Consider the following 11934-nt stretch of genomic DNA (forward strand, 5'->3'; position numbering starts at 1 on the left):
TCATCTGAGATGACAGGGAACAAAAGCAGGCTTTGAGCTGTGGGTTTAAAGTCGTGTAGTTTCTGTGGTCTTGAACTCACTATTGCTGTATTAGCTCTTCATGTGTGCCTTAAAGTACTGCTGTTTGAAAAAAAACTACCAGAGAACAGCATTCATCACTTACTGTTCACAATAGCCGTAGGCAAAATAGATGCCATTGCGGCTTGTTGAGGGAGCAACTGTATGGAGTCCAGCAGGCGTGCAGGATACATCCCTTCTGTGAGAGTCATCTGACTAGCAGCTTGCAGCCTCGAGTCAAAATCTACAACAAAGGCAATCAGCTCTTCGCCCTCAGAGATGGCCTTGGTCGTAGTACACCAAAGCTGCCCTCCTACGGGAAACATAAAAGTAGAAAGATTTAATTGACGATATCAGATTCCAGAACTTAAAACATCAGTGCTGTATCTTCACACTCTTTTATAGATTTCAATAGCTTGTTCAAGGTACAGAGGCAAATAATTTTTACTTTTACTGCCTTCCTTCTGTCAACATAGGAATCTTCAGTGTAGAAGTACAATAATTTGTGAATACTTTTCCTAAAACTTTTACTGTTTGCAGTATGAATATTCATTTTAATTTTTCATTTTGTCTTCTAAAAGGCCAGCATTATGAAAATCAAGATATAGATGAAAATATTTTAAATGGCACTTTTCCCATCATTAGTTTTCACAAAACTTCCTGTATATTTTTTCATTACTCCAAGTTTGTTTTATTTTGAATACCAAATCACAGCACAATAAAATCAAACAGCTGCGAGAAAGAAATCAGATTTCCTCTTCAGGGTGTTCTTCCCCTCCCTTATGTTTGCCAACCTCTTTCTCTAAAAAATCTTCCCTTATGTAATATTCTTCATAACATGACTGCTTTATCTCTGCTTACACTGACTGAACTTCCTGAAAAGAAGATATGCCAAAGATCTGTTTCATAAAGGCTTATTCAAATAAAGGTTTGTTTAAAAGGAGGGGGAGGTGGAAGAACTTTCATCAAACAGTAAGATACACTATAGCTCTGTGCTGCAAATGTCACGTGTAGTGCATTAAAAAGAAAATTAACTATGCGAGTACATCTACTAATGTATTTGAATGCGATAGTGAATGCTCATTTATTTAACATGTTTAGACAGGCAAAGCACTTATATTGTGTTATCTACACTCTCAGGCCTAGATACATATCCAATACAGTTATGCCTGAAATAATGTTGCATACTTTATATGTTATAAAGCTTTTTTTCCTCAGGTTTTGTATATATAGAAAAAGCTATATGTTGTATTCATTAGGCAAGCAAAAACTGTACTCATTTTGATAAGTAATATTGCTGTGTTTATCTTTCGGCATAACTGCCTTTTCAACTGCACTTCATTTTTTTTCCCCTCAAAGAGATTATAGTTTTAAAACAACTTGTTGCAAAAATCTGGTAGAGGAGATAACAACAGTGTATGATATGCCACAGCTAAATGGAAGAATTAGGGCATTGTTTTAGAGAAATCTTGGACAATTAATTAAACCAGTCTATTAGCTTTCAAAGATGAGCAAACAAAACAGCATCAGTGACAATGTGTTTCAGTGGAAAAATAAAGCTAAGCTTCCAGACCTTAAGGTGGTGTAAAAGTTTCAAAGCGGAAAAGTGCCTTTGTATTCACCCTTCAGTAATACAGCAGCCGAAGGTGGCTCCAAAGTTTACAAACAATTTACTGTTATGGGACCAAAGCATATGAAGGTTTACTACTCTCCAAAATTACAGCGTTAAGTGGTGCAAATCTGAATAATTTCCTCCAGAGAATAAGAAGATGAAATGTGAAGATAGTGCTATAAATGTCTACAAATGTAGAATCCTAATGCCCAAGCAGAAATTCAAACACTTGAGAAGCTCGGTCTGACTTACTGCGTGATATAAGTCAGGAGTAAATATACAGAAGCCTTCAGAGTTAAACTGGTATAAGACCTGTTCAAGAGAGAACCAGGCTAAATTCCTGAAGTGTACTTAATTGGCCTCCTAGATAAAAAAAGGTGATGCACTTGCTGCAAATTGAGAACCTGAAACTGGGTACTCTCCCTGCAAACACCACGCAGGTCATTTTCTGGGAGGAACAGGGCTTCCATTATTAACATGCACTTCTAATTTAGTTATACACAGAAAGTGTAATAATCAAACAACATGTTTCAGTATATTTTAATACAGAGTAAGAGCTCTTCCTAGGCTGTATTATTCTCTGGATTTCTTAATAAAACAAAAATGAGTCAGTGCAGAAGAACCACCTGAGACTTTCTCTATCCCAGCAAACATCTTGACATGCTGTATCCTTGAGGGGGGAAAAGAGAAAGCGTAGTTGATTACTGGGTCTCCAGCTGCAATCAGTCTGGATCAGCTAAAAGGCTGACTCAGTCTCCTGGCGTTGGAGCTCCTCAGGGTGTTGACTCATGTCCAGCAGCAGATTAAACTTGGACAGCTGAAGCCAGCGATGACCTCGGCTGCCTGCTCCACCCAGTTCCTGGAGGCTGTCACACCTATGGCAGGCACAACCAAGTGGGATGCGTGACAGCTCTGGAAGCACGACAATCTCTAGCTTGGCTTATTAAAGGAAATCAGAACTACAGCAGCTTAATCCACTCCTGCATTTGAATACAAACCTTCAGCCCAGCAGGATTCAGATCCAAGAATTACACTGTTATTTTTTCTTTCACACCAGTCTATAGAAAATAAGGCACTTAAGTGATCATGACATATATGTCCATGTTTTCATCAGTACATGATACCGCGTTAAGTTAAATACCCAGAGGATGTCCCAAATGATGCATCCTCCCAGCTACTGGAAATGCAGCAACCGTCACCCACTGGGACAGGACACAGCACAGTGGCCCCCATCCCCTTCTCTGCACGCTTGCACAGCATGAGGTAATAGGTGCTGTTTTTGAAAGATGCAAACGACTTCCCTTAATGCAGTGAATATGAACATGCTGGCCTTCATGCACAGAGAAATGTAAAGGCCTGTTACTTTTATGAGATGAAGTTCTGAATAAGACGGCTAGAAATATTTTAACCAATTGTTCCTTTTGTCAGAAAAAGCTCAAAGAGCTGAAATTATTCTAACAAAGCTTTTACCAGGCTAACTTTCTCTAATCCTAAACCAGACGCTGTCATCAGAACAAGAGAAAGGAAGGACATCCAGATAAGCTCTAATAGGGACGAGTGACTGACAGTGCCTCAGAAATGAAGTCCTGGTTATATTATTTGGTTAGAAAGCTAGTGATTTTGGTTATACTGGTGATTTTGGCCCTCTTCTCACCCATAATGAGTACACTGGTCATCTGTTTATACTGAAAAGGGTCTTACTGGTTTTACATGGTGGGATAAGAAAAGTCTTACTCTTGTTCCCAGCAGAACTGAAGTTTCTGAAATACCAGAAGGCTCTGTGACCTTGGCAGGCTGTTTTCTCTACAAGTCTAGATTTGACTCTGTGAAATTGAAAATAAGCTTCTTGAGCCTTCAATGTATTTTTTTATATCTATGTTTAAACCAAAGAAATTTACATGATTTCTAAAACGCTCATGTCAAGCAGAAGAAGAGAATAAAAAATGTCTGTAAGCACTACCTATTTATTTGAGCTCTTTTTCTAGTTCTCATTTTAAGGAATTAGAAATGTTTATTTAATCATTGAAAGTTGGGAGAGTTAAAGAATATAACGTTGTGCAAACTAGAGCGAAAAATAACATTCTAATTGCCTTGGCATGAGTTCTTTATCAAATGACATCAGGCACTGAAGCAGCTATCTGATACCTTCTGAGTTTCCACCAAATGGAAAGGTTAATTCAGGATTCCCTTCTTTGTCTGCATCTTTCACTGCAAATATTTCTGCTGCTTAAAAAAAACCACAACCCAACACCCTTGAATAAAAAATAAACAACCAAAAAAAGCCCCCCAAAACCAAACCAGCTTTCTAAGCAGAGGAAAAAGTAAGGTCCTGATGTGCCTGAAAAACTGTGGACTTACTGTTCTTTGTAATGTTTATGATCAAGATTCTTGTGCAAACAGATCTGGTTCCTAACAGGAAGCTTATAAATCATACTCATAATTGCTGTCAAAACTGCAGTGGAGTGTACTGCAAGTTTTGATAATAAAGAATAGAGTCACAGTTCAAACTTGATTACATTTTGGAAATTCATGCTGCTCTTACAAGAATCAGTGGTCTTAAATATCTTCTTCTTCTGCCAAATTTTTCACTTGCACTTTTTATTATTTATGAAATCAATGTCTGCACAATGTCATGCAGACCTCTGCTGATAAACTCTAATTAAGATTAAGACAAACCTTTTGGAAAGGATCCCATCATTAGCAAACATGATAAACACAAAAATACTCCCTACTTGTCAACCAGGAGCAATTCAGTAACCTAACAGTATTATCTGTTGCTAGGCTACAGAGCTGACAAAGCTTCAATTATATTGTATGGCCATACCTATAGAATACTGTATAAGCAAAATGTATCTAATATAAAAGCATTTAACTTCATCCATGCTATCTGTAATTCATGACTCCCTTCAATGGCAAAAATCAGGTTAATAATTACATAGCATGGTGGAAAAATCTTAGCGAGGTGTCACGTTTGCACAATTTTTTCTAATTTATCTCTATGATTGATAGACATTTGCTTTGTAAAAATAATAAAATGCAAGCAATGGGATGCTGTAAATCACAAGCGCAACTACATCTGGGCTCATCAAGATATGGAACCTCACTTAGTATAAAAAATATAGAGTAAATTGAACCAATTAAATCATATTTAGATGCAGTAATACTCTATCTTCTGTATTCAGAATAAGGAGTACTGTGGTGATAGATAGGCATGCTAATACAAAACTTTATTTTATGTAGGGCAGACATCTAAAATACAAGAGAAACTTGCTACTTTTTTTAACAGCCCTTCATTTTTTCCTTCTACATTTGGATCTTTTTTTTTAAACAAAGCAACCTGTATTATCCTATTTGGTATCAGCAATGTGCTCTGAAGATTTAACTAAAGTGATGGCCCTTGACCTGTTTTGATTCTCAGAACCTTAAGACAGTGCCAGGGAGGATGCAGACCCCAGCACAGTCAGCCTTCTCATCATGGGCTTCTTTTTTAACACTTATTTTTGCAGACCATAAGGACTGATCATTTGGGCTCTGTGCGTCACAGTCTGAAGAAAAATATATTTAAGGACTGACTCCCCCATTAACTCCACTGGGAGAAATGAGATTCAAAATGGATGGAACCACAAAGCCTCTTGGTTCATACTGTTGCTTTTAGGAAAGTGACTTAGGAAAGCAAATAGCTTAAAGCAACATCTCCATTGAGCGCAGCTGTTTCATGGAAGGAAGTGCAGCTATTTTTTCACAGATGAATAAGTGTAACGACAATAAAAACATATATTCAAAGGCAATCCCAGTTTTCTTGCCCTTAGTATTAGGCAGTTTTCCTTGCTGCACCATCTCACTCCAGTTTTTTGACCCATAAATGGCATACACCTTTCATAGAAGTTTAGGAAATCTAAAGCAATTTCTATTAAAACCAATTTTCAGTGCCAGTTAATTGGGAAGTACTACTTTTATGCAGTAAAATTTGTGCTTACTGGATTTGATTGTGTTGCTGCAACAACATAATAGCCCATTTCCTGTACACACATCTTTTGGCAAGAAGGGTCAAAAGACTATCAGAATTTATTTAAACAACAGTCTGTTACTCTTAGCAACTTCCAGGCACCGTCAACGGAATTAAACGTTCCTCTCCCAATGAAATATTCCGATTTGTAAAAAAATGATGCTTTTTCGTAATGGCAATGGGGGTTGGAATAAATTTATTATCTTCCCTCCTTTGTTGCACAGGTTAAGCATTTAAGGAGAATTTGCACATCACAATAGCACGGGATCTGCGTATTTGGGTTCCTCCTGCTTCTCACCCATGAGGTTGTGACGACTCAGCATAATGAAAGCCATTCCAGTGGTGCACAAATTACTGGGCAGATCTCTAATTTTTGACATGAAAAAAGTACATATATCTATATGTAGACACATTGTTTAATAAAAAATTATAATTAATTCAAATCCAATACTGTTGAAATTTTTGACAGTAGAGTGGTACGAGGAACAGAACTTATAAATTATGTGTGCCCCTTCTTTGAAAAATGCTTTGGAGGTTTCTTTGTGCATTGGCAAATACTGTAGGAATATGAGGTATTGTGTGGATCCTCCTGCACAGCACCTGATAAAAGAATAAAGAGCTGTGACATATTCTTAAAACAATAGAGGAATTAAAGAGAAACAATGGGCCAGCTGCTTCATTAATACAATCAAAAGAGAGCCCAGCACAGAGGAGTCCAGATAATTAAGCACTACTCTTTTAGACCTTTTTTCTATAATAAAATTGCTAAAAATGTATTAACTACTTCATAGTTGTTAGATAGACCTATGTACTTGTTTATTTAGGTTGATTAATGCCTTTTCAGTATTCTACAACATGCCAACTCATGGTTCATACAAGTTTTTGAATAAAATAATGTAAGAATAAGTGATATGGATCGGTGGTATATACAGCAATAAATCAAAAGCATTTTGTGAACAGTCTTTCTAGTTGCTAAATAATTCTTTGCATTTTTCACATGCGTACACAAAATATGTACTTTGCACAGCATTTTTGCTAGTCATGTATTTTAATGCTAAGGTTCCAACCATCTGTCCGTGAAGTGTCTCAAAAATCATCCCTGCAAATTCAGACTTCTTAAACTCTTATGAAAAATAGTTTTAGTGCTACATTAGGACTAATGAGATGATTTCCTAGTGTCTTCTATCATTTTTCCTTGCTTACTGATCAAAGGAGGTTGCCAAAATATATTTGACCTTTAATTTTAAGTAAACATATTATCAGTCCACAGTGTTGTGACTGCAGAAAAAAAAAGTAAAATATATTATAGTCTACAGAATTAGACCAAGACAGTGGACAAGCCAGTTCTATTGCCACTTTTACTATTACCTTTATGCTCAGCACAAAATATGGAGCCTGCTTGATTTTTAACTCACTGAACAAACTGCAAAATAAAGAAATTGCAGCAACGATATTTTTCAGAACAAAACAACAGAACACTCAGCTTAAAGGCATGAGCCAAACTGTAGAAGGTGGCTTTAAAATCCCTGCATTTTGAGATATAAAATGTCTGACTAGAAACAGGGAGAAAAATGCTCCTTCAGAATATAGCTCTTACTTCTAGCGCCTGAGTCAGTCTAAGCTTTGGACCTGACTTCAGCTTAGTCATTTGCTGACAGTCAACAGGGTTTTTATCTGAAAAGATGATTTTATAGTTAAATCTGTCAGGCATTATATAGCGGATGAAGAGAAAAAGAAAAATATTAAAGGATCTTGTCAGTCCTAGAGGAGTGAACTCCCAAACCTGGCATCTGTGTCAGTGTAAGGGGCAGCTCTTTCCCTTGCTGCAGCACGACTATTGCCAGCATCGTGACCCGTATTGCAGCAGCTCTCGAATTAAGAGATCAGCTGAACCACAAATGAAACACAGTTTCTGAAGAGGAAGGAGTATAACAAACACTTAAGTTTCACCTCTTATTTTTCCACTGTTGTCTGCCTGCTTTTTGTTAGTTTGAGGATTTCTATTTGTTTCCTCCAATTAAATGTCCGGGTGTAACACTCAACAGAGCTCTATTAGGTAAAGAGGCAAAATAGATTAGTGCTCAGAAAATATTCACAGGAAAATAATGTGGTAATTTTATTTGCCATTTTCCCCCCGATAGAGCTGTCACAGCTTATTTACCACAGGGGGAGACAGTTAAACCCATATCCTTAGAAGTTCTATGCATTTAAGAGGCTTATATATCTCTTCTGGGACCCTCGTTCAAATCCTGGGCTAATCAGAGTGAATACATATCTTTCTATTAGATGGCTCTAAAAAGTCTTAGGTGATATCAGTTCCTGGTGGACGACAGTCCACAGCGTAAAACTATTAAATGTTTGGCACAAATGGCAATACTTACGGAGTGAAGCTGAAAACTGTAATATCCTCCCACATCACAAGAAGTTAAGTCTGCTGCTCAGAGGTTGAAATTAAAGCCTGGCACAAATGCTAAACCTGTTATATTTCCCTAATTCAGCATAAACTCAAACAAGGAAGTCGAAGGAGTTCTTTCACAAGTTTAGCAATTTCTTCCCCTTTTTGGGGGTTTTTCTTTTCAAATTCCTCTGTTTTGAATCGAGTACCACACCTTTGTTACATGTGAATTGTTATTTCAGAATTTACTAGTCCTTCAGAAAGGAAATGATAAACAGCTTGAAAAAAAACCCAGTAAACTCTTGCTGACATTGCCCGCGTTGCACTCCCATCACCACTGCAAAGGAGCCAGCACTCACTGTCACAGCAAATGCATCTCCCCTTTTACTTTTCACAGGATCAGTGAATGGGCACTCTCCAAAAGCTCCCCAGGAGACATTCCCAGGTGACTCTCACTGCTTCCCTCAGCTTTTGTGGATGTACCAGGTTTCAGAGAGAGAGAAAATGGACCACTGAAACCAACTACTCTGCAGCAGGGCTCTGGATACACACATTCCCACAATCCCCGCTTCCCTAACAGCACAGCTGTAAAATGACCTTTTTGTAGCCCTACAAACACAATCATGCCTGCGGATTGTCTTTTCAGAGTTATTTTGTGAGACTGGAGTGTATGAAAAAAGGTGGTGATTAAATGAGACAATAGATATGCTTTAATGGCACCTCTTTCTTACAAAGAAAGCAGAGTACGCTACATCTTATCAATGGATTTTCTGCTGTCTTGCACCTGCTATGGGAGGGCTCCTCTCTTGACCCTGGGCAAATGTAGAGTGAATGGCAATGGTACCTGAGCGGGAGGAAGGATTATGTAGAGGAAGCAGGATTGATAGGCTGTATTTGTAAAGAAAATAAACATATTAAATAGAAGGACAAATGGGGAAGTTACAGAACGGCAAAACCAAAGTAAGTAAATATGGGCTATGAGACCTGGTTGCTTATTCAATACAGGGGCCATGGTCCAGAAGAAGCTCAAGGCTGTGCGTGAAACAAAAGCCACATTTTATAATGGACAGAAGCTGGAGCGTTTCGTTGTGTGCACTGTAACCCTGAGAAAACAGCAGCTATTTTTGCCAGTTATCTTGGACCTTCCCTCCCGTTAATGTTCAGCTCGCAGGTTGAAGTTCAGGAACTGGTTTACCTCAGCTATAACAACCATGAGAGCAAAGTAGCACTTCTTGATTCAAAAAAAGTCTTGCTCCCACTTGAGCCATTAGAACATTTAATATTGGCTGCAGTGGGAACAAGACTCTGTGACAAACCAGTGGCTCTATTACTAAACAAACAACTAAGTAAAAGGCATTAAAAGTAGATTTGCATGTTTAATGTCCTAAAATGTAAATGTCATAGAAGGTACAATAAGCACCTAACCCAGTCTTTTCCATCTAAAAAGTACCTAATTTTAAAAAAAACCACCACCACATACACAAAACCCTTACCGAAACCCTAGCTTTCCTCCAGATGTGTTAAAAGCCAGGTATTATAGTTCTGCCTTTTGAAGTAGAAGCTGGAAAAAGGACTGAAAATTCATGACAATCAAAAGCATTTCCACCTTCCAAGCTTTATGCAAAATCCAAAGTAAACAAGCATTGTGGTTACACTGCCAGTCTACCATTTTAGTTCATCGAGTGACAGAGACTGTTAACAGCAGAAAGCAAATCCTGTAATAGTAACAGCAAGACTGAGCTACTTCTGGTCACTACTGAAATACATAAAAGAAGACTAACATGGATTAGCAATTAAAGAGGATTCTGTACTTGATGATTTCTTCCAAAACAGATTTAATAAGAAATACCAGTTTACTGAGCATCATACAGGTGCACAGGAGCTGCCATTCTGCCTGCCTGGTCAGCATGATTTCTAAATGGCCAGGAAAGAAGCGACTGTATACCCAAAGGCAAGCTGTCAAAATTCAGGCTGCAGCTGATAAACTGATTACAAAGCTGCTTAAGACTTTGCTTGTAAACAAAAGCATTTATCAACTAATAATTTGCAATAAACTGATGTAACTCCCAGCTGAGCCCCAAACTGTAATTGTCTTTACCATCTGCCTATTAAAATACCATTCTTCATCACCAACAGGAGCAGAAGGGAGAGAATCTCCAACAACTACATAACTTGCATGCTTATAAATAATCTGTGAGCATTTCACACGTTCATTATGACTGCCAGGTTTTGTACACTTCATTTTCTCTTTTTGAGAGGCAGAGAGGTGCTGTAAAGTGGCAGAAAAGAAATTAATAAATACTGCCTGGTGCAAGGAAAAATTATGTAAGTTCATCATACTCTGCTGTTTCTTAATTTTTTTCTCTTTTTGCTAGTCCATAGGAATATCATGATGGAAGCCCCCTCAAGCACAACTTTGCAGATTAAACTCTCCATTTCTTTTCAACTTGTCAGTTTTCATTACCTCCCTTTCTTATGCATTCCCTTCTTACAGCTGCTTCAATGGGGAGCCAGTTAAAGCATGCTGGCTCCCCAGGGGGAAGTCTGCCGGGGCCTGAGGGATTCTGCAGACCTCTACAGGGTCACACTTAAGAGCATTTTGCCTCTTTCGCTGACAGGCTTTCTGAAAATTAAGTGAATGTACATGCTTTTATTTTCTAGCTATTGACAGCCTTCGTCCTGAGAAAGGTGGCAAGAGTTAGACAAAGTTCAAAATTAACCAATTCAGATGCTCTAAAGCTGATACACCCCGAAGGAAGAATCACTTTGTTAAACGCCTAAAATATTCAAGTATGAGGGGGAGAAAACAGGAGAATTGATACCGTACAGAGAACAGCAGCCCCTCAAGATGTGTCTGCATTAAAAATTGAATTTAACAGAGAATTGCACCATGATTTAGCGCAATGCACTCAAACAACTATTTCCGCAGTCTGCACTCTCAGACACCCACTGTTGTGAAGGCAAAGCTGTGACCAGAGACCTACAACTAATTTACCTCTTCAGAAATATCTGTACACAAAGCACAGATGCTTTAAATGCAACTTGATTTCTCATTGACTTTCCAGATTCAGACTGAAATGATTTATTTAGCTGAAGTGAGGCTTTTCATGTGTACGGAAAATATTTTAAGTCATCACTGAGAGGAAAAGGGAGATCTAAAAGAAAAAGAGGAAAGTTCCTCCTGTTAATTGATTGTTGATCTGTTAACTGTATTGAAATACAAGAAAATAAAGGATGATCCCGTCACCCATGCTCACAGCAGCAATCTCGTTTTCTCTGGTGATGATCCTTCTCCACCTCTTAGTGCCTTTGTCCGACCCTTTGTTACTATTGGAGTTGCCTGCAGAACACCACCCCATTCCCAACAACTGAAAACAGAAATTAAAGCTCAAGATAGTTTGGGACCTATGGATGTAACTGCTTAAGATGCGTTTCACACAACTATGCTTGCTTAAGATGCATTCCACAGAATTATGCTTGTAAACTAAAGGAATTTTACATGTATGTAATTGCACATACTCCTGAATATGCTGGCTGTATTGGGTCTGTTTGTATCCATAGTCCTGGGACAAGATCCAAATAGAAAATATAGGATGAAATAGAGGGAAAAGTGAGCAACAGCATGCATGGGTACAGAAAACGCACATACAATTTTTTTTTAATTAATGTTGTAAAGAAAAAATTTCATTAAACATTAAGACATGGTAATGAAAAGGACCTTTCAAATCTCTGTAGTTAAAAATCATAATGTAAATTAGTTAAGTACCAACTTTAAATAATTTGGTAGGGTATGATCCCTAGCATGATAATACTGAGTTACGTTATAAAGTTAGAAGAGTCAAGTTAGAGTGTTAACAATTACTT

At 37.9% G+C, this 11934-nt stretch overlaps 1 protein-coding gene across 1 annotated transcript in view; it reads right to left on the bottom strand.

The window, feature by feature from the left end:
* ZFPM2 (zinc finger protein, FOG family member 2) overlaps positions 1–7522 on the bottom strand; it is an 18645-nt gene extending 11123 nt beyond the window's left edge. Inside the window, exons 1-2 of the mRNA XM_010184174.1 lie at positions 7459–7522; positions 164–370 (exon numbers count right to left, since the gene is read on the bottom strand). Of these exons, the coding sequence (XP_010182476.1) occupies positions 164–370; positions 7459–7522 (271 nt within the window). The remainder of the gene's footprint in view (positions 1–163; positions 371–7458) is intronic.
* Positions 7523–11934: the final 4412 nt, after the last annotated feature.

Source organism: Mesitornis unicolor, unplaced genomic scaffold (genome assembly GCF_000695765.1).
Source record: "Mesitornis unicolor isolate BGI_N332 unplaced genomic scaffold, ASM69576v1 scaffold11035, whole genome shotgun sequence".
NCBI lineage: Eukaryota > Metazoa > Chordata > Aves > Mesitornithiformes > Mesitornithidae > Mesitornis > Mesitornis unicolor.